We start from the raw sequence: 27,442 nt of genomic DNA, 5'->3' as shown, positions 1-27,442 counted from the left end.
AAAAATGGGAAATGAGAACGTTTTCATGCGTCATGCTTTTCTTCCGTTCTGCGGGAACAAATCTGTTCTCCTTCTAGATTCGTGGTCAGGTCATAAAAGGTCTGATTCATTAAAAGCTGTGTTTCGAGCCCACCCTGATAAAGAAGTAGAGATACTTCAGATTCCACCCGGCACGACAAATGTAATTCAACCTTTAGACAAAGAATTTTTCCGTCAGTGGAAGGCTTTTTACAGAAAAATAACAGAAAATTATTGTGTGCAGATCACTGCAATTTCCTGTCTATCATCGTGACAATATTCTCAAGCTGCAGTCAGTAGTACATTATCAATTTTCCGCCCCACGCTTTCAAAATTTGATTAAATATGCGTGGCACCCCTCGAAATATACTGATACTAGGCCTGATTCATTCCTAACACCAGTCCAGTTTTGTCTACGGACATCTAGCTACGTCTGTGATTCACAGGGGTGTCATATATCGTCTTTGCTTGTATGTTCTTGGTGCACAAAAAACCTCTGTTTTGAACATTGTATCAATATTTCGCATTTTTGCTTTAATTACAAGAAATAAAATTTGGACGTGTTCTAAACCGTATATTTATTTATGTCTATTTCATAGCTATTTGGAAAGAATGTTGTAGATAACATATCAGCCATATTTGTCAACGAATGTTTATCATGCGATCGCTTTCACTGGGGGAATCAGCTCTCTCACTGCTGTGGCAAGAGAGCGGCGTGTAGCTAACGCCACCTTGTCCCTAGATGGCATTGGTATAACGTAGCGAGAGAGGTCAGGGTTGTACAAGAGGCAGTTATAAGCGCGGAAACCGTGCGACAATAATGTCTTACTTCATAAAATTGTTTACAGATTTCCAAGTCATGTCAGCAGCTAAAATTCTGCATACAGACTTCTTGCAATGTTAACTCACAGTGGTAAAAAAAGCAACACAGGTTTCAACATGACAAGTCTGACCATTCCCTTGTGAGTACTGAATCCCTGAGCAGCCTACAAGCTATTGACCAGTGCTACCCTTGCCATCCCTTGGTAGTGTCCATTCAGGAGTCCATGTGTGCACTGGAATGGTCCCATCGTTCAGTGGTGTTTGTGTGAACCCCTGGACTCGTTGGAATCCCAGACAACAAACTTTCCGACAGACTGGCCAAACAGACTATGCGGAAACCTCTTCTGGAGATGGGCGTCTCCGAAACTGACCTGTGTTCTGCCTTATGCCGCAGGGTTTTCGGCTTTGGGAGGTGGAATGGCATAACAGTACGCACAAAACAACCTGCGTGCCATTAAGGAGACTACGAATGTGTGGAAGTCTTCCATGTGGTCGTCTCGCAGGGAATCACTTTGAGCCATTCGGCAGCAGACTTTTAACTTTCCCAGCACCCTACCTTTGGTGTTGGGCGATAATGTCTCAACAGCAACTAAAGTTCTACATTTTATTTGTGAGGGTGGGTTTTTTCATTTGATCTAATTTGGGGCGCATGTCCTTTGTCCCTCTGTGTCCTCCACCAAAGTGCTTTTAAGGTGGAGGTTTTAATGTGTTGCAGAGTGGCTGGCTTCTTCTTTTTATTCTCATGGTCAGCCAGCCATGGTAATCTGATCTCTTGTTTTGATCTCTTCTACATTTTTCTTGTGTCTCTCTGTGGTTTTCTTGTCCAGTTTTGTCCATTTTAGTGTTTGTTGCCCTTCTGTTATTCTTGTGGTTTTCTCCTTTCTTCCAACTGTGTTTTGTATGTCTCGATTATTTTACTCCCACTCTTGTGGAATTATTTTAATCGGAACGATGACCTAGCAGTTTGCTCCCTCCCCACCCCTCTTTAAACCATCACTCTTTTCACTTCAAGATTTGTCTACTTTAACCTATCTCTCAGACACACAAAATTCTATTGAGATTTTTTACTGGACCAACACCTTGATGCCAATGTGGGAAAATGAATTTTCTGCACTAGCAGATGGCACTTACTTGGTCACTTATTAAATGTTGTACCTAATTAACATTGTGTTTTGTATAGCCTTTTGAATCACAGTTACTCATTTCTCTAAAAAAGAAGCACCCCCAATGGAACTCAAAATGCTATTAAACTTATCATTTGCTTCCATCTGTGCATCTTCATCAGACAAAAGCTGAAGCTGTGACATCAAGCCAATTTCTTACAGATTTCCATGTGACCGCTTAACACTCGAGTATGCGCGCCATTTTTCATATCATGAGCTGACGCGTGGCGCATTTTGTATGCGTGTATAGAATATCTTTCTTTATGTTACCGAGGTAAGTCATGTATGATCAAAATCACAGTTTAATCTTACTTTATTTAAACAACGAGAAAGTAAGCATATATTATTCGAGCTAAACCACTGTTTTATTAAACAATAATGAAATAAATTTTCACTATAACACACTGTTGCTAAGGACAGGTGTTACAGAGACAGTAACGACCCACTCAAAGCATTAAGCAGTGCAGTTGCATCATATCCCAGCCAGCTGCTTATTCGATTACCAGGTATCTCATAGAAAACTGCCTCAATGTGGGAATAAGTTGCTAGTTCGTAATCTATGTAATTTTTTTGCACGGATCGTACATTTTTTTCTCGTCTGGCTCACTTTATATTTTATATTACTGCTGCTCACTTGGACGTGTGACAACACAATTTATCACTGTGTTACATGAAGCAAATAATGAAGGAATAGGTATGGGTTTGCAGCTGTGAAACAAAAATGGAACTGTGCAAAATCATTTTATTTTTATTTGGTGCACTTTATACACCTGCTCAAAGGCTAAACACAACTTTTGCTCAGTGGTTCAGCTGATTTGCCAAATTTGCATTTATGCAGCTAAGATTTTTCCAGTTGTGATATTCTTCAACGAAAAAGGATTGCAACAGTATATTTGCAGACATTCAGATTTTGTCTGCAAAGTAGCTTTATGATAATAACAAATTGTACATTCATAAACTAGAATGACTCAACAACAGTTCTTTTTGTTCAGGAGAAATTTCTCCAGCATTTAGCAGCCTTAAGTTATATTACTTTTTTGTGTAATATAGTTCTAAAAAGTTGAAAAACAGAATAAGCCAAATGTTTCATAAATATTCTGTTTCTATGTGACCTGTGGGACATCACACACTGGAAAATAGAATAACCAAAAATAAATATAACTATACAACTGAGAAAACAATTAATGCTTCTCATATTGTTGGAATAGCCTGTAGTATTGCATCACCTTCCTCCTGAGAAACAGAGGCGGCCAGAAAATGAGTCTACCAACATACAAACATTTCTGTAATTTTTTGGTGAACTTTGCTGTGTTCACCGTCCTGTATTCTGAAAATTTCTTGTTTCTGGGAGAAATTGATAGCAAAACAATAAAATATAGAACTTCAGTGTCAATTTGATGTTAAGGAGGATTAAATTTGTTAAAAATTAATTTATCATCTGTATCACACTTTTTCTAGAATGACCCAGTAGTCGTTTGTAGAAGAAAGTGTACTGGATTGTTTTAAACCTTAAAGAAATAAAGCATTCTAAAAGTTAGATATTTCAAAGAGAAAGAGATACTCTTTCAAATAGAAGGGATCAGACATGGGTTTAAAAATTAATTACTTTTACCAGCAAATCTGTTTTCAGGCAACTTCACACTCGTTGATCTCAAGGATTGTCAAACCAAAAGTGATGAAACTTACAGATTTTATAAACAAACTGCTAAGGTTACAAAAGGGGAACTTTTTAAACCAACTACAAAAAGAGATCATGCTGTTTGAACTTGGGAGAAAATGTGTCGTGACAATAATGTATTGACAGCTTTGTGTAGCACTTGGAGTAAAAATGGTGAGCTAAATGACACACAATTTACAGAATGTGCACAGTGCAAACTGTTTAGCTGTCTTGCCAGGTTTTGCAACTTTACCACTAGTATCCACTGAAATACAACACTTCGAATGTGGCTAAAATTTTTGAAATGTCGCCGTGACATTTGGGCACCCTTCATTTGGGAGATTTAGAGGATCAGATGTGTGAATATACCACTAAAGTTTGGAGGGAGCCATCTCAGTGTGTTCAGGATGGACTCGACTACCACCTGGGGCATCCTGGGTACTTTTGATGGCTTGGGAGATGGGTGTGGTTTTGTGGACAGCTGTAGAGAAGCAAACAGTGAACATAAATTGTTCTTTATTAACCCACTAAACTTGGAATGCCATATGAGTGCACCTACATCTCTGGTGCGATTCACTGTCATCTTGTAACATTCCCAATTGCAGTGGCAGGTGAGCTAGATGCTCCATACAGTGTACTTGTACTGCCCTGGTGGCAGTGCGCTGAGCTAGTGTTGCTGGCACACCAGAAGCCAAATTGCCAATGGTAACTGAGCACCTTGGCGCCCCCACTGGGGCATAGGGTAAGACAGTGATGTCTTCCAACTTTGCAGTAGGTGGCAGCGTCCCAGTGGCAGAAGACAGTGTCATCAGGCCTTTATCAAGTACTACAACTGAAACAAAATCTGACACATTGAAAAACAATGAAACGAGGTTACAAATGATACAAAGATACCAGAATGTATGCTTCTCATGAGTGAAATTCAAAGATCTTCACTGCTACTTAAATATTCTACTGTCCTAGTTGAATCAGCTTTGCAGTCTGCTGTTATCGGAATGAAGTGTACCTTTTTCTTTGTCTCTCAACCATCATGCTTGTGACACCACAATGTCACAAGTTGGAGATGCGAACCGATCACTACTGGAGGGTGGGAGCCATCTTGGTGTGTCAGACTAGGCTCGACACCCATGTGAGGCATCTTGGATTCTTTTCATAGCTTGGGAGAAGGGTGTGACGTGGACAGCACTCTTGTGCTGATTGTAACCTCCTTGCTTGGACCAAGGTTTAAATGCAGCTGTATAGCTCTGGCCATTGTGGAAGAAGCCATGTTTCTTGGCAGCATTGAAACATCTGGAATGGGGGTCTCTTCATGTGGAAGTGGGTGCATGGCGGAGGGTTGTAGGGTCAGCAGGTAGCTACCCTCTGCTGCTGGCAATGATGCTGCCTGGTTACAGCTCTGGACTGTAGGGGAATTTTATGCCATAACAGGGATCTCCTACACGCAAACTATTAAAATTCAGCAGCTTAAAGTTTGTAAACCTTTCTTGGGTCATACTCACACTAAATTAAATATATGGTTGAATGGGGCCCATCTCTAAAAGAAGACCAACCTATTTTGATGAGCTAGTTCTGAAATCTGTGTATCAAAGAAAAGCAAAACGGAAGTAGGCCATTAACAACAGCAACAACAACAACAATAATAATAATAGCAGTAGCAGTAATAGAAATGACAATAAATACTCACATTGATGCTTCTGATTTTTTTACTAATTTGAGTGTATGTTAATCGTGGTGAAATCTTTATTATACATAATTTTTTTAAATCTTGCTTTGTTTTGACCCCACCCCTGAAGGATTAACTAATTCCTAGTGGAACTCTGTCCTTCACATCGTTTTCAATAGTTTTAAGTTGCACATAGATTCCTGTGCATCAGTATGTTTCCCTTGCTACTTTGTGCCGCACACTTAAAACGCATTTCACATTGTAACAGCGTTGGTAGACTAATGTTACTTGATCTTTTTGTCCCACATGTGAAGAATGTCATAACTTTGCAAACCATAACTTCTACATGGTGTCAGTACTGCTCTCAGAACGTGGGTTTCACTTAGTTTCTTGTGTCATCAGTCACACATTCCAGTGTTTAATTAGGCTACTTATCCCAAGGAACTACTGGCAGTTCCATGTGAATATTTAAATACCATCCACACACAGCCTATCAAGACATGGTGCAGAATCCAGTGCTGCTGAGTTTTTCCCAGTATTCGTGCAAACCTCCCCACTGCCCTCTTTTTGTTTTTCAGCCCTGCTTCCTCAGAAACATTTTCTAGTGCCTGATCAGTTGTTTCCTAAATCTGATCTAGCTTTTCATTTGTTATTGGACTTTTGAAAAAAAAAAAAAAAGGGGGGGGGGGGAAGAGAGAGTGTTTGTGATTTATTCTAATCTCTTTTCTAGGGTCACAACTGACTTTGAATGGTCATAATAGTGATTGTTACTTTGTAATTACTTTGTTCAATGTTTTTCTTTAATTTTATTTTTGGTTCATTCTCTTTGTATATTTAAATAGTGACCGGTATTGTAGGCTCTTACCTGTGATCAATCATAAAAAAATTTGTTTTTTTCATTTATATTGTCAAAGAATGTGTGTAAATCGATGCTGCGAAAAACAATGTTACATCTGTGTGTTGTTGACTTCCTTGGTCAGCCGTATTCGGTATCTGTTTTATTTAAATGCACACTTCATCAAAATTAGTTACCATTTAATGGGTCATTGCTTTTTCTGTGTTAGAACATTTACTACCATACAAGAGATGCACAATTATGAAGAACCTATAGTTAAAATATCGTTCTCTGTCACTAATTGTAATGACATGCGAGTAATACTAGTGTTTTTTCAGGTATTACTCTGTGTACACCCTCAATCAGACAATAATGGTTCATTTTTTCTGTGGTAATTTTTTTTTTGTCTGATACAGATAGTGAGAAGATGGTATATTACCAAAAGTGGGAGTAATAACAAAGAAAGATTAATACAGCTCTGTCACACATTTTCTGAAGTACCATTATGTGATTTCTGCCTTAAAAGTGTATGTAATTAGTACTAATTCAGTACCTACCAGTTCATCCACCATATTGTTGTCGAAACATAATCACTTTCCGTTATTGTTATCCCACTTCATGGTACTTGTACAGAGATTGTGATGGAGTGTGACGGAGGTGTCTGTAAAGTATCTGAGATGAGGACATGTAAAATCTCCCACGATCATTTAAGTGTTGTCCATTTCAGAATAAATAGCCCCCAATCTCACCATGGAATGAGTTTCTGTATTAGGGAGTTGATAATTTTAACCTATTCTCAGAAAAGTCTTGTAAATTTATTCGAAAGGCTAACTGTATCTTTCACTGCCTGAAATCAGTACTTGTTCCATTCCTATTAAATACTAAAGTGGACAATTTTGTGATTTATCTGTTGGCAAGCACATACTTTCTCAGTAAATCTCTGATTGCAAATCAGTACATAGTTTTCAATTACAACAAATTGAAGGTTCAGCCAAGGCTCCTTTCATTGTGAATGTCTTAATCAAGTAATTAGAAGGAGTTTTCGTGGATGCCAGGAGTGGTGATCCTGTTGAGTTCATAGACAGCATCTTTGTTGTATGGGCTTATAGTAGACATGAACTACTTAGTTTTATTCTTGGAACATCAAAATTCTTTCTCCATTGTGAAATTCAAATTATCTTCTTCTCAAAACAACTGGGGCATGTAAAATGTCAATGGCATGGTGGTCCTAGCGAGTCTCTATATGTAACTAATTTCTTTCGGCATCTCTTCAAAGATGATTTTGGTGAAAGTGTGTGGGGCTTGCCACAGAGAAGGTAGTAAATCCATATCATATGACAAAATTTGGCCAAAGGAACCTTCATCTTTTTCATTGTTATTACACTCACAACAGTGCTTTAGAAATAATTTATGTATTTGATCAAGTGGACAGGATGTATAGAGGAATATACCTTTCCAACCAGTATGTAGACACATCTTATTGTCATGTAGGGTAAATATCTCATCATGGCTGTTCTCCTCAAGGAAGCATAAATTTTTAATTATCTTTTATTAGGTCATGTGTTAAGTCTTCCTTCAAGTGTCAAAGAATAAAAGAACTTGGCAGACGTAAACAGTGCTGTGAACAAATGTGAGAAAATGAAGTCCATTTTGTTTTTGGGCTAATACACCTTGTTCAGATAAAAAGGAGGCAGCCAAATGGTGACAATCTTGAATCCCAGCCCACTAGAAGACAAGTACCAAACCATTATACTTAACCAACACATTTTTTAATCGAAATCTCTGTCTCGTCGCTCTAAATTAAAATTTATGGAACAGGATGTCAGTTTAATTGAAGCTTGAATTTCTTCTTTCCCAAAAGAAAAAGAAGTCATTATCCATAGTACAAAGTAATTAAGGTATTCCTATATTCTGCATTAAGTATGTTCTGGATGTACACTAAATTTTGGATAGTTCATTCAGTGTGTGTTAATCCGTGATTCTGTTGGCGAATTTTAAGAAAAACTTACAGAAGCTTTCATTGTACTGCTTCTGCTCAGATACTGCACTACCTGTGACCAGAGAAGCTTAGAGTATAGCCAAAAAGAAATTATGTCTATGAAAAACAGAAAAATCTATGGAAATCCTTGAATTTAAAAAGACCGAATCTCAAATGCCTTAAAGTACTATCCATGCACTATATGGACAAGCAGTAGGTGATATTCACACCAATGTTGACCCAGTTTAGTATATTTTATAGCAAACGGTTGTCGATTACTGTGTGTGACTGTTCACTGGTATAATTGGGAGATGTTTCATGAGTCTAATGGGATGAACACATAGCAGGATGTGGTGGAAATGGGTGATGTTTCACGAGTCTGTGGGATGAAACATAGCAGGATGAGGTGGAAATGAGGTTGCATCTTGTCTGTTCAGAAATATTGTAACACCTGGATGCACTTACCAAAGAATATCTCTGCAGATTTGGTGTGATTATTGTGCTGGACTGCAGGACTAAGAGAGAATTGCATAGTTTTTATGGTACTTATTTCAGTTACAGCTAATAACTATCTTGAAACAGTTTATTTGAAATTTTTAGTGGCTGGATACTTACATGTTTTTGTGGCAGAGATTTTGGCATTATCAAGTCAAGGAAGAAGATCCGCAAGACAGTGGTGCAGAGAGAAGCTGCAAATATGATAAAAGGGCACAACTATTTAGTGTTGCCTCCATGAAGACTGAAGACATCCAGGATGTACCAAATGCAAGTGATCAATTCCTGAGTACAACCATTTCAAAAACTGGCATCCTTGCTTTGATCAGGATATCAAAAACTGATTTGTCCTATGTGAAGATATTCCTTAAATTTTACAAGCTGGAAACTTGGATGAAGATCAAAATCACAATGGAATTACATTATCTATACCTCTTCCACCACTTGAGACTAGAACGTCTATTAGTGAATCTAAAAACAAATCTCTATTGGCCACACTTGAAATTTTTTTTATAATAAAAATGAAAAATTTCTCTGAGAACTATGTGCTTCAGAATAGCAAGCTTATCTTTAACTTGTATGTACCAATTCTTTTTGTTGTTGACATGATACTCTTGTATAATTTGTATTACTTGAGTTTTTTGAGTTTCTGTATTTCGCTAGAGGTGTGTGTGTGTGTGTGTGTGTGTGTGTGTGTGTGTGTGTGTTTTTTGTAGAAAGGAGTCTGTGATTCACCCATGTTATGGGTAATGAAAAGTATTAATATTGTCCTTTATAGTAAGTTCAGCTAGGAGGCAAATGTGAGGTACAGGGGTCGGACAAAAATTTGGAAATACTGCAAGTAATGATTGATTGAACATAAATGCAGATGCTAGCCAAGCCTTCAGGTTGCACTTTTGTATTTGACCCTTAAGAGCATTTGCTTAACATCCTCAGTATGTTGCAAGTGTCACTTGTGGTCAGAACAGTGTTCTGTGTTGTTGTTAGTGCATCTGTTGGAGCTAAGTGAATTCAGACATGGGAAAATTGTTATTACTGATATGATGGGAGCTTCTGTAGCCAAGGGAGCAAAGTATTTGGTGTTTCAAGTGGCACTGTATCGAAGATTTATACCACATACTTTGAAAATGCAAAACATCATCCACTAATCATAAAGCAGATGACAGTGTATGTTGAGGGATTGTGGCCAAAAAAGGGAAGAGCACAGCTGTAAACGTCACTGCAGAACTAAATGTAACAGTCACAAACCCTGTCCGCACCAAAATAACACAAATGTATCTCCATAAGCATGGAATTACAGGGTGAGCTCGAATTCCAAAACCACTCATCAGTGATGCATAATCTTGAAACAGCAGTGCATGATACCAGAACCATAAAACCTAGACTATTGACCAAAGGAAGAGTGTCATTTGGTTGTCCGAGTCTCGTTTCATGCTGTTTCCAACTTCTGTCTTAGTTTATGTCCCAACAGTAAAACATGGTATGGGTTCAGTGATGTAGACAGCCATATCGAGGTATTCCATGGGCCCCATCGCTACTCTGCAAGGTCACATTAGTGCCAAGAATTAAGTGACCATTTTGACTGATCAGGCCCATTCCCTAGCACAGTGTTAGTACCCAGTGTTGTGCTCAAAGGTGACAGGGTCCTCGTTCACACAGTTCAGATTGTTGAAGACTGGTTTTGTGAACACAGGGATGAATTGACGCATTGCTACCATTCACAACCTCTCACTGTTATCGAGCCTTTGTGGTATACTTAGGAGAGAAGGGTGTGTGATCGTTATTCGCCTCTTTCATGGTTACCTGAACTTGACACTATTATGCAGGAAGAATGGTATGAGATTCTCTTGAAAACCGTATGAGACCTGTATTTATCTGTTCCAAGATGTCTGGAAGATGCTTTGAATGCCAATGCGTTCCAACACTGTATTAGTCACAGTAATGTGTTGTGTTGTTTTTTGTTTTTCCATATTTTTGTCCAACACCTGCATAACCTAACAACTCATTGCAGAAAATTACAAACCAGTATAAATGTCAGCATTTCTTGAAATTTGTTACACTCTGAATAATTTTCTATTGGTTTGCTTGTGCTTTTTCCAGCACTCACAAAATGTGTTTGTCAATTGTTGCAATTTTTTACAAACTTGAGATGAATTAATACTTTTTGTGATCAGACCTATCTTATTTCGTGCCACATGTAAAATTATCATTAAATTTGTTAAGTTATGCCTTGTAGTTTATTTTTACTACAGCTTTCATTGGTGATGTTATGATATGGACATTTAGAAATTTTATTCTATCTCTCTGTCTCTCTCTGTTTAATCAGTTCCAACCCTCCATAATCCCATGGACTAAGGCATGCTAGTTTCTTCTATCCTATGTTTTTTTGTAGACTTTCCAAGTTGGAATCCATTACTTTTGTGATGCTATTGATACATATCATTCTTTACAATCCTGTTCTAGTGCATTTAATCTTCTATAGTGTTAATGTCTTTTCTAGTGAATCGTGTTTTCTCATAATGTGCCCAACGTAGGTCAGTTTTTGTTGTCAGTATCATACCTTCCAAGGAGCCATCTGGTTTTTTTGTTGTAATACTGACCTGTTTTTTCCTGTTGGGGTCAGTGGAATTCTAAGGAGTTTCATTGAACACCACAATTGAAAGGTTTCTGTTCTACACCGTTCAGCCTTTGTTAAGGTTCAGGTGTCACACAATTCTTTTATCACAATTGGAAAGACCAGAGCCCATACTGTATGGATCTTTGTTGTTAAAGTTATGCCTCAGCTCCTTAAAACATTGTCAAGCAGGGTGTATCTGCTCCAGGAAAGCCGGGAAAAAACACGGGAACTTTTTGATCGGGGAGAAACCTTGGAATTTTTTAGAATTTTAGAAATATTTCATTGTTTTAGTTTTCAGTTAAATTTTTGTAATTTTGACCAGTACGAACTGATACTCTAACAAAGATTTTCACTGTGGCTCACGGCTGCAGAATAGCACTGCAGCAAGTAACACACAAACGAGAGAATAACACCAAAATAAAACTTTAGTTGCAAAGAAAATTTGCTATTTACAACAACAAAACACAGTGCACACACAAGCATCTGCTGACAGCAAAATGTGTCAAAGGCTTTAGGACGACAACTATGCAATACCTTGTTACAAGAACCTGCTTTCAATGAGCATGAAGTCACAACTGTTTACAAATATTGCTTATGGTTGTGTAAGAGACATTACTTTCCAAAGTAAATTCCCTTTGATGCAAGATGAATTATATTATGTATGAGAATGTGAGAAGAATTTCGTAAATCATTGAGTGTTTGACTCTCATTCAAAACTTAACAACGCTTTGAAGACCAGCCACTTAGAAAAATTTTGGGCCCAGAAACCAGCCATTTAAGCCATTATTTAAAATTTTACTGGCACATTTGTGTTTGATAGAAAGACCAAGCTTCAAGGTTAGTTTATAACAAATTTACAATAACGATAGCTAAAAGTATAGTTATCCTTTAAAAATGGAGAAGTGAATTCTTGAGCAATTTTATGCTTAATTGCCTTTTTTATGTAAAAGTCAAAGCACTCGACAGAACATGTATTTCATCAAAGTTATCCACGAAATATTCAGTGTAAAACAGTGGAATTTATAATCATGCTTGTCAGAAATATTCTGCTGCAGTTATTTAAGCTGTGCTCTTTAGGATCCTAACCAACCACACCCTTGAAAATTTTTGATGACTAATATTATATGTGAAATCTTAGCTTTTCAAGTAGCTATACTGTATGTACATTGATTTAAGCCATTGAGTTTTCCTATTTGTTCATGCACACTACTGAACAGTGATGATGTTTGGCTGACTACATCACATAGCTTATGCTCTGAATATCTGCTGTCATTGGCTGGTGAGATCATGCGACGTGAGCTATGATTGGCTGATGAAAGTGCATCACACATAAATTTCGATTTCAGTGCTTCTGTAGCTACCGTGCAGTATTTGGTGGAGATAAGTGTATTGGTTTTCGATAGCTCATATCAACAAAGCAGGTTGTGACCTCAATGTTGGATTAAGAAATTTTATACTTTCGTAATACAAAAATATGCAGTGAACATGCTGCTGCACAGCAAAGGTCTTTTCAAAATGTGTTGTTTATTGCTGTATTTTGTTTCCTTAAGTGCTGGGAAGTTCTATGCTGGTATATGGAACCTTTACCATTCAAAGGATTGATCAGTTTAAAACTCCGAGGCAAAGTGTATTGTCCTTTAATATTGGGGGTGATGTACTTTCACCCAGTGTACAGTATATTTTCACATGGGAAAAAGTGTATTTTTAACAGGGAAATCTGTCAACGTACACACCCTGTCAAGGTTTGACATTGTCTTTCTGCCAGGTAACAAGGATTTCGTGGCTTCAGTCACCATCTTGGCGCCAAGATAACTGAGCATTGAAATAACCCATGTAGTGGTAGGTCTAGTAACTGTAATTCTTGTTTTCTTGACATTCAGCAGTAGAGTATAAAGTCTTGCAAATATTATGTACATTTGTATGCTTGGTGTGAACTGCAGTAAACTGTTTGTTTGGAAGTACAAATTAATTTTTCTTAGTTGTGTGTTTTGTTTAATTAACAAAAAATGAGAAATTTTTGTTGGTGGTGATTTTAAGTAAAAATTGAGGTTTTGTTATAACATCTGAAGGGTGTTTTTTTGTAAATGTGAACATTTATTTGACTTCTTTTCCACAGAAAAATAAAGGAGCCGATCTGAATGAAGATGATGATACTGTAAAGCAGCCTTCTAAACCTTCAAAGGCAAAGAAACAGCAAAAAATTATGGTGGCTGATGAAGATGAAGATAGTGAGAGTGAAGAAAAATCTAAAACCCCTGTCTCTCAGAACAAGAAAAAGGGGGCTAAGAAAAGTTTTGCTTTGTTGGATGTAGAAGATGGTGACTCTGGCTCAGCTAGTGATAAGGATAAGAATAGAGACTCAGAAGAAGACACGCGTGAAGTAAAAAAGGCAAAGTCAAATAAAAAGGTGGTGTCTAGGACTGATAGTTTTGAGGATGATAGCGAAAGGACGAAAGAAGATAAAAGTGCAGTGAGTGGTGGCAAGAAAGGGAAAAAAGCCAGGCGGAAGAAGGATGAAGATGATGAGGAGGACATTGAGAGAATGTTAGCTGAACTGGAGATGGAATATTCAGGTGTGAAGAAAGAACAGGTTGAAGGTACAGAGGAGAAAAAAGTTAGTGCAGATGGTGATTTAGGGGCGAAGAAAGATTCTAAAAAGAAAAGTAAGAAGAAATCTAAAATTGACGTTGAAGACGTGGAACTTGATGACGATGATGTGACTATAGTTGATGGTGAGGAACTTGAAAGTACTGTTAAGACTGCTGCACAGAAGAAGAAGGAGAAGAAAGAAAGAGAGAAACAGAAGAAACTTGCTCAGAAGAAAGTGGTAAGTTAGTTTCTGTTATGTCTTTTTATAATTTCTTATAATTTCTCTTTGGGCCGGGTAGAAAACTGATCATTTTATGTAAATGTTTAATCTTCTCTCCCCCCCCCCCCCCCCCCCTCTCTCTCTCTCTCTCTCTCTCTCTCTCTCTCTCTCTCTCTCTCTCTCTGTGTGTGTGTGTGTGTGTGTGTGTGTGTGTGTGTGTGTGTGTTCTTCCTACCCGGATCCACATAGTGATCAAATACTGCTTAAAGGCTGCTGCTGCTGTGACTTCATATAATACTTTTCTTTGCTGTTGGCAAGTTTGTTTTTTGGCATTATCAAAAGTTTGTGTGTAAATGGTCATACGTCCACTGTTCATAGATCACATGTTAAGACAAAAAACTTAAGCATGGCCTTGACATTCTTGCCAACGCCTTACTTCATAAATGGTCTACAAACAGTAGATGTTTGACCACTTCCACACAAATGCTTTATAATTACCATGATGTACAAACTGACCAATAGCTAATAAAATTATTGCACAAAGTTACAGCCTCACTACAGGGGCATCCAAAATCAGTCTGCCGTTACCTGTCTAGTGGAGTAGATTGGCATGCAGTGGTATATGATGCAGATTCTGTTCATGGTATCTTAGTTGCCAGTGTCAGTCAGTTAACTTTGTGTACTTGCAGATAGACTTTGGTATATAGGACACATAAGAAAGGAACGCGAAAATAAACCACATGGTTTACTGGAATCGCCACGAAGGACAACTAATAATTTTGGGAGGAAACCCATCATCATAGACAGTTTCACAAAATCGGTTATACGACAAATGATGGAGAACTTTCAAATAAAACTAAAAACAGTGCCGACATTATGGGATGGGATTTTTGAAGACATACTAGGTGCCATAATTATTAAGCTAAAAAGTGTTGACAACAATCTTGACAGTCACATTGCTGATGATGACCTGTAAAATATGATGTATATAAATAGGCAATGAATAATTTCTTAAAAAATACATTGTGTGCTTTCAAACCTGACTGTATTCATATAGTTTCTCTTGGTAGAAATTTACTACATGGTAGTAAAAGTGTTAAACAGTTTTCCAAGGTAAAAGCAGTCAAATGTGGTCCAAAGCAAATCTCTGTCTCAGTTACTATTCACCTGATTCTAAGAGACATTGCTTAAAACACACATGCAATACATACTCAGAACACTGCTGAAATTTCCTTCAAAAAATGTATACTGATTATGGACTTCTACGTAAAAAGCTTGATGTTCAAGGTGAGTTCATATATTAATTTTTATTTTTTGATAATAACTTTATTTGTTAATCTACAGCAATGTTATCCTATTCAAAATATTCCTCATTACATACTATACATTTGTGTCAATGCTTTTTCCAATTCCTGAAACACTGTTGGAACTGTTTCTTTGGAATGTTTATAGCTCTCTTAACTATGCATTTTATATCTCACCTATGCTTGTAAAACTGCTGTGCCCTAAGGCCTGCTTTGGAATGTTTGTACCACTTGTAATCTCCTGTTTTACTCATATACTCCTCAAAATATTTACCATTTCTAAAAATTTGACACACTTCATTCCACCAGCCGGTGTGGCCGTGCGGTTCTAAGCGCTTCAGTTTGGAACCGCGTGACCGCTACGGTCGCAGGTTCGAATCCTGCCTTGGGCTTGGATGTGTGTGATGTCCTTAGGTTAGTTAGGTTTAAGTAGTTCTAAGTTCCAGGGGACTAATGTCCTCAGTAGTTAAGTCCCATAGTGCTCAGAGCCATTTGAACCATTTGAGCCACACTTCATTCCATTCATATAACAAAATTTAATACAGATTCTCTAATATATTTAAATACAAAACAAAATATTGTTGCTACTACCAAAACACATGTAACCTTTTTGACAGCTGACAATAGACTAAATACTCAATATGCATAATGTTGTGCAGGTACTTTTCAGATATGTTTGTGAAGACAGTGACAAAAACGTAGTGCGAATCAGACTAATACAACACCCGAAATTACTTTTATAACATTCTTTGTGTTGCAATAATTGTTATGTTTCAACAAAACCCTTCGAAGAAACTACCATTTAATAGGAACACAAAGTAAGAACAAACTCTACAGATTGATTGCACTGTATGGGTTTCATTTTACAAATAGCAGTGGAAGCACATACATTGACATGAACAGGCATTCAGTTCTGTGTTTGTAGTAGGATGCTGATTTCCATTCCTATGTTAATATTATTTACTCTATAATGTTGTGTTTAAGAAGTAGCTATTGTCTTTTCATTCCTTGTGGTTTTAATGTATTTATCTAAAAATAAATGCTGCCAGAATGTATCTGTACGTGGTGTTGCAACAGATTTAAAGCATGTGCTGCAGCAGGGCTGGTACTACATTGTGAAACAGCATATAGAAGTGCCTTATGACACAGCTGTATAGGCAGAGTAGGGGCTCACTCACTGGTCTTGAGTTTACCGCAGATTATTGCATGTCTTCTTTTAAAGAGAAATTCATTACAGTTGGTCTGTGAGACAGATTGCTGCTTTGTAAAACTAGCATTGCGTTGATACAGTGTACAGTATATTTAAGGCACCTACTTGTTACAGTCTTTTATTTTATTTTTTTAAATTTTCTTTGTGTGGTGGGGGTGGTGGTGGGGGTGGGGGTGTCTATGTAGTTTCTGTTTTTTTTAATTAGCACAAGAATTGTGAAACAATACATCTTAATACCCTAAATAAAATCTCTCTTGACTGTAATGTAGTTTTCTGTAAGACAATGTTTGCTGTGTTTGTGGCAGTCTTCAAGCTACATAAACTCTGTTGATGGTGCAACTTAGTTCCTCATGGAGTGTACAGGTAGTTTGTTGTGGTAACCCCAAGATGCCTAACTTCTACGTCTGTACTCTGCAAACCACTGTGAAGTGCAGGGCAGTGGGTATGCCCAATTGTACCAGTTATTAGGGTTTCTTCCTGTTCCATTCATTTATGGAGCACAGGAAGAATGTTTGTTTCAGTGGCTCTGTGCGTGCTGTAGTTATTCTAATCTTATCCTCACAGTCCCTGTGAGAGCAATGTGTAGGGGTTGTAGTATATTCCGAGAGTAATAATTTAAAGCTGGTTCTTGAAACTTTGTTAGTAGACTTACTCGGGATAGTTTACATCTATCTTCAAGTTACTATCCATTCAGTTTATTCAGTACACCTCTGACATTCTCCCACAGATTAAAAAAAACCTGTGAGCATTTGTGCTGCCCTTCTCTATAGAGATTAAATATCCCATGTTAGTTCTATTTGGTATGGGTCCCACACACTTACACAATATTGTAGAATCAGTTGCACAAGTGATTTGTAAGCAATCATCTTTTTAGACCGATTGCATTTCTTCTGTATTCTACCAGTAAACTACCAGTAAACTGAAGTCTACCACCTGCTTTATCCTCAACTGAGTTTATGTGACCATTCCATTTCGTACCCCTACAAAGTGTTACACGCAGGTATTTGTATGAGACGACTGATTCCAACAGTGACTCATTGATATTATGGTCATAGTGTACAACATTTTTTGTAAACTGCACAATTTTACATTCTGAACATTTAAAGGAATTGCCATCTTTGCACAACATTGAACTCTTATAAAGATCTGACTGAAAATGTATGTAGCTTCTTTCAGACACTACTTCATTCTAAATAACTGCATCATCTGCAAAAAGTCCGAGGCTACTATTAACATTGTCCATAAGGCCATGAATGTACAACATGAGCAACAAGTATCCCGACACTTCCCTGGAGCACACCTGAAGTTGCTTCTACATCTGATGTTGACTCTCCATCAAAGATTACATGCTGTGTCTTCCCTACCAAAAAGGCCATAAATTTCACTTGATACTCGTAATTGTTGCACCTTTGACTGGTCAGTGTAGTTGTGGTACTGAGTCAATGTTTTTTTCAGAAATTAAGAAATAATGCATATACCTGACTTCCTTGATCCAAAGCCTTCAGCATGCCATGTGGGAAGAGTGCGAATTGGGTTTCACGTGATTGATGTTTTCAGAATCAATGCTGGTTGGCATGGAGGAGTTCTTCCGTTTGAGATACCTTATTATGTTTGAGCTTAGAATATATTCTAAGATTCTACAATAAATCAAAGATACTGGACAGTAGTTTTGAGGATCACTTTTACTACCGTTCTTGTAGATGGGTGTGACTTGTGCTTTCTTCCAGCTACTGAGCATGGTTTTCTGTTTGAGGCATCTAAGATAGTTTATAGTTAGAAGAGGGGCTAACTCAGCTGCAAATTCAATGTAGAATGTTACAGGGATTCCATTAGGCCCTGGAGCTTTGTTCAGTTTTAACAATTTCAGCTTTTTCTGAACACCACTGACAGGGATACTGACTGCACTCATCTTTTCAGTGGTACAAGGATGAAATTGGGGCAGTTCTCCTGGGTTTTCCTAAGTAAAGGAACATTTGAAAACAGAGATAAGCATTTCAGATTTTGGTTTGCTACCCTCAGTTCGTTCCTATCTCATTTGCTAGGGACTGGACACTAACTTTGGTGCCACTGACAGCCTTTACATATGACCAGAATTAAATGGTTTCAAGAAAGATCATTTGACAATATTGTGCTATGGTTGTCACTGAAGACTTCACACATTGCTCTTTTGATAGTCAAATGTGTTTCATTAGCATCTTTCCATCTATAGTCCTATAATACAATAGTCCATTTCTTTAAAAGTTTCTTTACAGTAACTTGATACCATGGACGGTCCCTCACATCATGCACTGGTCTTCTGAGTACATATCTATCCAATGCATGGTAAGCTATTCTTCTAAACTTTAGCCATAGTTCCTCTACATGCCCCTGCTCTGTGCTGAGATAACAGTATTGATTTTTTATCTACTTTACTGAACATGTTTATCTTTCTGCTTGTTTTAATTGCCCTTTTTACCTTGGTAATCATTGTTGCCACAACCATTTCGAGATCACTAATTTGTTTTAGTGTGGACATCCGCAAAGAGATCAGATGTATTTGTTGCCATTAGATCCAATATATTTCCATCATGACTGAGGTACCGATCTATCCAATCCAGGTAGTTTTGAGAGAAGGCATTTAGTAATATTTTGAAGGACTTCTTACCACATCCACCACTAACGAAACTCTAATTTCTACAATTGATAGTTGGTTGATTTAACAGTCTCCACCTGTGTTTACAGTATGAGTTATGGTTAATCTGGAGATGAGTGTGGTGAGTGATAGAAGGGTCCAGTTATCATTTTATGCCCACCCTAGATACTGAGTCTTGCCCAAACAATCTCTCATGCAGCTTTAATTTCTATCTTCAATGTTTTAAGTTTCTTGTGTACTGTGACAAATACGCCATCTCCATTTCCCATTTGCGTATCATTTTTGTATATGTCTAAATTTTCCTCAAAAAGCTCATTGCTCTCAATTTAAGGTTTCTATCAGCTTCCTGTACCTAGTATTACGTGATTAACACCTTATAGGAGCACTTCAAACTGTGGCACTTCTTTGCGGATGCTATGGTAGTTAACCAGCATGATTTTAGTACTTTCACCTGTGGGAGGCATTTCTTTTGACCTTACACTGATACTTCTGGATTTCCTACAGCTATCTTTATCTGCATTGGATGGAGATTCATCTAATCTAAAAAGCTGTTGTATGCAGCCCACGCACAGTCAGGTGCATGAGTAGCAGCAGTTTCTCACAGAACCCTTAAATTCTCTGGTTCAGTCCTTCCACTTGACTTGGAACTAGAGGGTCACAATCAGTTCTGGGTGCTATACTGCAAATTGTGAGCTTCATTGTTGAAACTCCGTGCTCAAGGCTGGTCTCCTCAAACTTCTCTGCTAGTCTCTGGAATGGCCCATGTATGACCTTGGAGACCAGACAACAGGCATCATTTGTTCCACGCGTGCCACAGGCTGCGGTTGGTTGCACCCTGTCCCCTCAGTGGATGCTGGAATAGCCTCTTCAACATGTTTAATGAGGTCCCTAGGTATGCACACTGAGTGCATGTGATGTCCTTTCCTGTCCCTTGCTGTCATTTCCCTAAGGGGCAACAGCATTCAGCATACGTTTGAAATGCTGACGATTAATAGATCCTATTCATTTGTGTTTGCCTCTTATTGACGCCGAACAAAACAAGTTTTCCCAAAATGGTTGAAGTGAGTTCCAGTGGCTCAGTTTCAGTGAAAGACAGCAGGAAGAGAGAAAACACAAGCTAGGACTGGGGAAGGGGATCAGCCGTGTGCTTTTCTGAGGATCATTTCAGCATTTGCTTTAAGCAACTTAGAGAAAACTTGGAATACATAAACATTGATGCCAGGCAGAGATTTGAACCACCATCCTCCCAATTTCGTGTCCAGTAACTTACCTCTAAACCACCTCACCCAGTGCCTGGAGTAAGTTTTGTTCATTGCCACCAGACTTCCATTAACATAAAGTTGGTGTATGCTTCAATACCTGCTACTTCTCTTACTGTAACCACCTACATTGTGAAGGTGGCCGAAATATAAAACAGTATGGTTGTAGGGGTGCCCAGTGTGCATAGTTGGTGAGCAGGACTGTGTTGAGGTCATGAACGGATGAAATGTGAGCAGTAACGTGTTCCGAATGAATTTTCACTCTGCAGGAGAATGTGTGCTGATTTGAAACTTCCTGACTGATTAAAACTGTGTGTCGGACTGATACTCAAAACTAGATTAGAGTCATGGTCCAGCACAAGGTTTTCATTTGCCAGGAAGTTCCATTAATGAATTCACTGGTAGCTCAGTGCATAGTGTCAGCAGATTCTGATAAAGATGTTGGTGATTCAAATCCCACTAATAGCTTACCTTCCTTTAACTTTTTTAAACAACATATTTGTTAACAATGGAGCATGTCAATTAACTAATACTGAAAAATATTTTTTTAATAAAAATATCTTTGTATTTTCATGAAAAGGTGAGTATTTACAAAAAATTAAAATTTGGCACAAAAATGGGAAACATCAGATACTATTTGCAGATACAGTTCTACACATCTATGGGTACTGCATCAGTGATACGTGTAATACCTGATGAGGAAATAATAAATAGTGGAAACGTAAAAATTCTTAGGTGTGTATATTGATGAGAATTTAAACTGGAAAACATACATATTGGGACTCCTAAAACCACATAGTTCAGCCACATTTGCACGTAGAATCATTGAAACTCCTGGTTAGAGACAAATCAGTATGTTGTCTTATAGTACATGGTTTCATTCAGTAAAGCCATATGGAATAATGTTCTGGGGTAACTCATCTTTAAGCTAGAAAATCTTCATTGCCCAAAAACACGTTTTAAGAATAATGTGTGGTGCTCACCCACAATCTTCTTGTAGACATCTAAGGAGTTGGGCATTCTGACTACTACTTCACAGTATATTTATTCCAACACGAAATTTTTTGTAAATAATTCACTACAGCTCGAGAGGAACACTGATTTACATAATTACAATTCCAAAAGGAAAAAAATGACATTCATTACTTCATGTTAAGGTTGTCTTTAACACAAACAGGCGGTGCATAATGCTGCAACAAAAAAAATTTTGATCACTTACCTGGTGATATATAATGTCTAAGACAGCAAAGTAAAATTTGAGTACAAACTGAAATTTCTATTATTGCAATGTGTAAAAGATAGGCGTTACTAACTCTCATGTTGCCCTCTCCCGCCCTTCGACCCCCTCTGCCCGCCGCTCCCCCCTCTGCCCACCACTTAGGTCAGTCTTGATCAAAACAGCCTCCTCTGCCCAGTCATGGGCATTACTTGCTTGTGACAAGCTGGGGGATGTTTCTGTTTCCATCACACCCCATAAGAGCTCAAATATGGTCCAGCATATCATATTTCACAGGGACCTCCTTTTGCTGTCTGACGATGAGCTGCGCGCCAATTTAGAGTGGCGAGGTGTCTATTTTCTCCAGTGCGTGGGGTTCAAGGGATAATCAGGTTGCCACTGATGCCTTCATCTTGGCCTTCGATGGTGATGAGGGTGATACATTACCCCAGAAGGTCAAGGTGCTGGGTTGCCACTGTGACATAAAGCCATATATCCCTCCCCTGATGCGGTGCTTTAAGTGCTGGAAGTTCGGCCATATGTCTTCCTGCTGCACTTCCAGCCTCATATGTCGAGATTGTGGTTGTCCATCCCATACCAATACTCCATGTGCGCCGCCTCCCATCTGTGTCTACTGTGGAGAGCAGTATTCCCCTTGCTCGGGACTGTAGGATTTTACAGAAGGAAAGGAAAACAATGGAATACAAGACCCTGGACCGAGTGACCTACACAGAGGCTAAAAGGAAATTCGCAAGGCTCCATACCGTGTGCATGACAACATCTTATGCCGCCAATATAACTACTGTTCTAGCCCTATCCATTTTACCAATTCCAGTCAGCTCTCAAAGCTGTAAGACTACATCGGCTCCCTTGATGGTGGGGGGCACTTCCCTCTCTGTTGCTCCCGCACCACCTACTTTGGGAGCGGCACACCCCCAACCATTGAGGACATCGGTCCCCACTTCTAAGCTGCAGAAGCGTAAGTCTTTTTCGGCTCCTCTCGCCAGGAAGGGGTCCCTTGGGTCGCTCCCTTCCCAGGTTCCTATCAGTGGCAAAGCAGACACCTGTCAGTGGCTGAAGCAGCCACATGTAGCTGGTTGCAGGGCTTCACAGTCCTCCTCAGTCCCGGAGACTGAATCAAAGAATCCCTCCCAGCTAGAGAAACCCAAGGAACAGTGCAAGAAATTGAGAAAGAAGAGGTCCAAGAACAAGATAGTTGCAGTAGCACCCACTTCACCGCTGCCTACAAGCTCTGCATCTGAGTATGGGGTGGGCATTCTGGCATCCCCTATGGACCTAGATCTCGCTAGACCCTCAGACACAATGGATATAGACTGCTCAGGCAATAAGTCGGTGGTAGCAGGTGACCCTGAGGCATAAACTGCCTTATTGAATGTTCCATGCCTTCCCAGTCTCACAATGACGTCAACCTTCAGTGGATTTGCGGCAGTTTTTTACACCTTCTGGCTGAGTTACGGCAAATGTTAAGTTTTACACCTGCTTTCTGCATTGCCCTTCAGGATACCTGGTTCCCGGCAATGTGGACCCCTGCCCTCTGCGGCTATAAGGGATGTTACAGGAACTGTAGCGACTATAATTGAGTGTTACAGGAACTGTAGTGAGTATAATCGAGTGTCAGGTGGAGTTTGCGTTTATGTCCTAAACTCGGTACGTAGCGAAACGGTGCCCCCTTCAAACTGCTCGTGAAGCTGTGGCTGTCAGGATAAGGACGACACAGGAAATAACGTATATCTTCCTCCAGATGGTGCAGTACCCCTGAATGCTTTGGCTGCACTGATTGCTCAACTCCCTTAACACTTCCTACTTTTGGGAGATTTTATTGCCCATAACCCCTTGTGGGGTGACACCATGCTTGCTGGCCGAGGCAGAGATGTCAATACTTTACTGTCTCAGTTCGGTCTCTGCCTCTTAAACCACACACCTCAGTGTGGTTCATGGCAGTCACTTGACCATCGATTTATCACTTTGTAGCCCAGGACTTCTCCCATCTGTCCACTAGAGAGCACACAACTACCTGTGTGGTAGTGACCACTTCTCCATCTTCCTGTCACTGCCCATGGACCCCTTTCCAGGTATGCTTTAAACAAGATGGACTGGAAAACTTTCACCTCTACTGTCACCATTGAATCTCCCCCCCCCCCCCCCCCCCCCCCCACACACACACACGATAACATTGATGCGATGGTGGAGCAGGTGACTGCAACAATCGTTTCTGCTGCGGAAAGCGCAATCCCTCGCTCTTTAGTGTGCCTCTGGCGAAAGGCAGTCCCTTGGTGGTCGCTGGAAGTCGCTGAAGCAATTAAGGTGTGTTGGAGAGCTCTACAGTGGCATAAGCAGCCTCCTTCCCTGGAGCACCTCATAGCCTTTAAACAGCTCTGTACCCGCATTCGCCATCTTATCAAACGACGGAAGTAGGAGTGTTGGGAGAGATAAGTCTCGACCATTGGGTGCCATACGTCATCTTCCCAAGTCTTGGCAAAGGTCAAACATGTTTTTGCACTCTCAGGCGGTGAATCCTATAATGCCCCATTTACAGAGTGGGAGCTCGTCACTGCCCTTGCACATTGCCCCGACACAGCTCCTAGGCCAGATAGAATCCACAGTCAGATGATTAAACATCTCCCATATGACTACAAGTGACATCTCCTTATCATCTTCAACTGGATCTGGTGCGATGGCATCTTTCCATCGCAATGGCGGGGGAGCACCATCATTCGGGTGCTCAACCTCCGGTAAAAACCCGCTTGATGTGGATAGCTATTTGCCCATCAGCCTCACCAGCATTCTTTGCAAGCTGTAGAACGTATGGTGTGTCGGCAGTTGGGTTGGGTCCTGGAGTCACGTGGCTCCATGTCAGGGCAGCTTCCGCCATGGTTGCTCTCGCACTGATAATCTTGTGTCCCTCGAGTACTATCTGAACAACATTTTTCCAGGTGCCAACATCTGGTTGCCATCTTTTTTTGCTTTACGAAAAGCGTATAACACCACTTGGTGACATCATATCCTTGCCACAGTATGGGAGTGGGGTCTCTTGAGGCTTGCTGCCAATTTTTATCCAGAATTTGTTTTTCTCCGTACTTTCTATGTCCAAGTTGGTGCCTCCCATAGTTCCCTTCATATCCAGGAGAATGGCGTCCTGCAGGGCTCTGTATTGAGTGTGTCTTTATTTTTAGTGGCCTTTAACAGTCTAGCAGCAACTGTAGGGCTTTCAGTCTCACCCTCTCTGTATGTAGACAACTTCTGTATTTTGTATTGCTCCACCAATACTGGTGTTGCTGAGAGTCGCCTACAGGGAGCCATCCACAAGGCACAGTTGTGGGTTCTAGCCCATGGCTTCCAGTTTTCAGCCGTGAAGACATGTGTCATGCATTTCTGTCGGCATTGTACCATTCATCCGGAACCACCACTTTACCTTAATGGTGATCCACGAACTGTAGTGGAGACATATCGATTCTTAGGACTGGTCTTTGACACCATATTGACTTGGCTACCACACCTTCTTCAGCTTAAGCGGAAGTGCTGGAAGCACTTCAATGCCATCCGCTGCCTGAGCAACACCAACTGGGGTGCAGATTGCTCCATGCTGCTGCAGCTCTACAGAGCCCTTGTTCGATCCTGCCTTGACTGTTGGAGTGTGATTTATGGTTCGACGGTGCCCTCTGCATTGTGTTTGCTTGACCCATTGCACCATTCCGGAGTTTGATTAGTGACAGGAGCCTTTAGGACGAGTCCAGTGGCCAACATATTGGTGGAGGCCGGAGTCCCTCCATTCAGGATCAGATGTGCACAACTGCTCGCCAGTTACGTTGCACACATGTGTAACTCTCCTGTATGTCCTAATTACCATTTTCTTTTCCCAACCACGGCGGTTACCTTCCCGCATAGGTGCCCCAGGTCAGTGCTAATGATTGCGGTTCACGTACGATCGCTTCTGTCTGAACTGGAGTCCTTGCTTTTACCAGCTCTCCTCGAGGCCCATTAACGTACACGTCCACGGTGTAGCCCTAGGCCAAAGCTTTACCTAGACCTTTCACATGGCCCTAAGGACTCCGTTAACCCTGTGGCTCTCTGCTGTCACTTCTTCTCGATTCTTGAAGTGTTCCGGGGCTCTGAAGTGGTTTACACTGATGGCTTGACGACTGATGGATGCGTTGCCTTCACCTACATACACGGCGGCCATATTTAACAGCATTCATTACACGGTGGTTGCAGTGTAGTCACTGCAGAGCTGGTGGCCTTATCTCGTGCACTTGAGTACATCCGTTCATGCTCTTGTGAGTTGTTTCTCCTCTGTACGGTCTCCCTGAGTAGCTTACGAGCAATTGACCAGTGCTGCCCTCGTCATCCTGTGGTAGCGGCCATCCAGGAGTCCATCAATGTCCTGGAATGGTCCAGTCATTCCGTGGTGTTTTTCTGGACCCCAGGGCACGTTTGCATCCCAGGCAATGAACTTGCTGACAGGCTGGCCAAACAGCTATGCAGAAACCGCTTCTGGAAATGGTTCTCTCTCTGAAACTGACCTGCGTTCTGTCTTAAGCCGCAGGGTTTTTCGGCTTTGGGAGGTGGAGTGGCATAACGGTACCCACAATAAACTGTGTGTCATTAAGGAGGCTGCGAATGTGTGGAAGTCTTCCCTGCCGGCTTCTTGCAGGGAATCAATTGTCCTTTGTCGACTCCACGTTGGCCATACGTGCTTCACACTTGGTTACCTCCTCCGTCGCAAAGACCCACCTCAATGTCACTGCGGCTTCTAAATGAAGGTTGTCCACCTCTCGCTGGACTGCATACTTGTAGCCACTCTGTGGCGGGCTTTTAACTTTCCCAGTGCCCTACCTTTGGTGTTGGGCAACAGTGCTTCAACAGCAGCTTCAGTTTTACATTTAATTTGTGAGGGTGGGTTTTATCATTTGATTGGAGTTTTAGCGCATGTCCTTTGTTCCTCTGTACCCTCCACCCTAGTGCTTTTAGAGTGGAAGTTTTAATGTGTTGCAGAGTGGCTGGCTTCTCCTTTTTATTCTTGTGGTCGGCCAGCCACTGTAATCTGCATTCTTGTTTTACTTTTTTCTAATTGTTTTTTGGGTGTCTCTGTTGTTTCTTTGTCCTCTTTTGTTCCTTTTATTGTTTGTTACCTTTTCTTTCTTCTTTTGGTTTTTCGTTCCTTTTGGTATTGTGCTGTAAGTGTCTTTTGTTTTATTCTAACCCTTGATGACTTTTATAGGAGCAAGGGACCGATGAGCACCCAGTTTGATCTCTCCCTCTCCCTCCTTAAACCAACCAACCAACTCCCTACACTTCTCCCCCCCCCCTCCACCCCCTATCCCATCTCCCTTTTTCTCCCGTGTGTGTGTGTGTGTGTGTGTGTGTGTGTGTGTGTGTGATATTTATACAACCAAAAAGTACATCAGTAATTTCTTCAGATATACCGGATCTAACTGAAGCCACTCGTTGATGATTTGATCCCATCCAGCAGAGCTATCATATGCTGGGAAGTTGATTGCTACATTTTATGTGCTGTTCAAAATAGCTCCAACTGTGTCATGTGGGATTAGGATTGGGTGATAAGTGGGCCAACTAAGGTGTGATAGGTCGCCTGAGTGTTTGTCAGGACAGAAACCTATTCATAGAGCCCTGTGAACATAGCTGTTGTCATCAATGAAAATATGTGTCCAGCGCATATTCACCATGAAAATGTATAAAAATGGTACTAGAAATGATGAAGTAAACACCTTGGTCTGTGTTTCCA

The 27,442-nt window shown here is 40.1% G+C and overlaps 1 protein-coding gene across 3 annotated transcripts in view; it reads left to right on the top strand.

The window, feature by feature from the left end:
• Window positions 1-27,442, top strand: part of LOC126175441 (eukaryotic translation initiation factor 5B) — a 392,901-nt gene that overhangs the window by 49,640 nt on the left and 315,819 nt on the right. For all 3 annotated transcript variants that reach the window (XM_049922245.1, XM_049922244.1, XM_049922243.1), the window contains exon 4: window positions 13,365-14,075. In XM_049922245.1, coding sequence (XP_049778202.1) covers window positions 13,365-14,075 — 711 coding nt within the window. The remainder of the gene's footprint in view (window positions 1-13,364; window positions 14,076-27,442) is intronic.

The sequence above is a fragment of the Schistocerca cancellata genome, chromosome 3, assembly GCF_023864275.1.
Source record: "Schistocerca cancellata isolate TAMUIC-IGC-003103 chromosome 3, iqSchCanc2.1, whole genome shotgun sequence".
Lineage (NCBI taxonomy): Eukaryota > Metazoa > Arthropoda > Insecta > Orthoptera > Acrididae > Schistocerca > Schistocerca cancellata.
The sequence above is the reverse complement of the archived record's forward strand: the minus strand, read 5'-3'. Positions and strand labels throughout refer to the sequence as shown.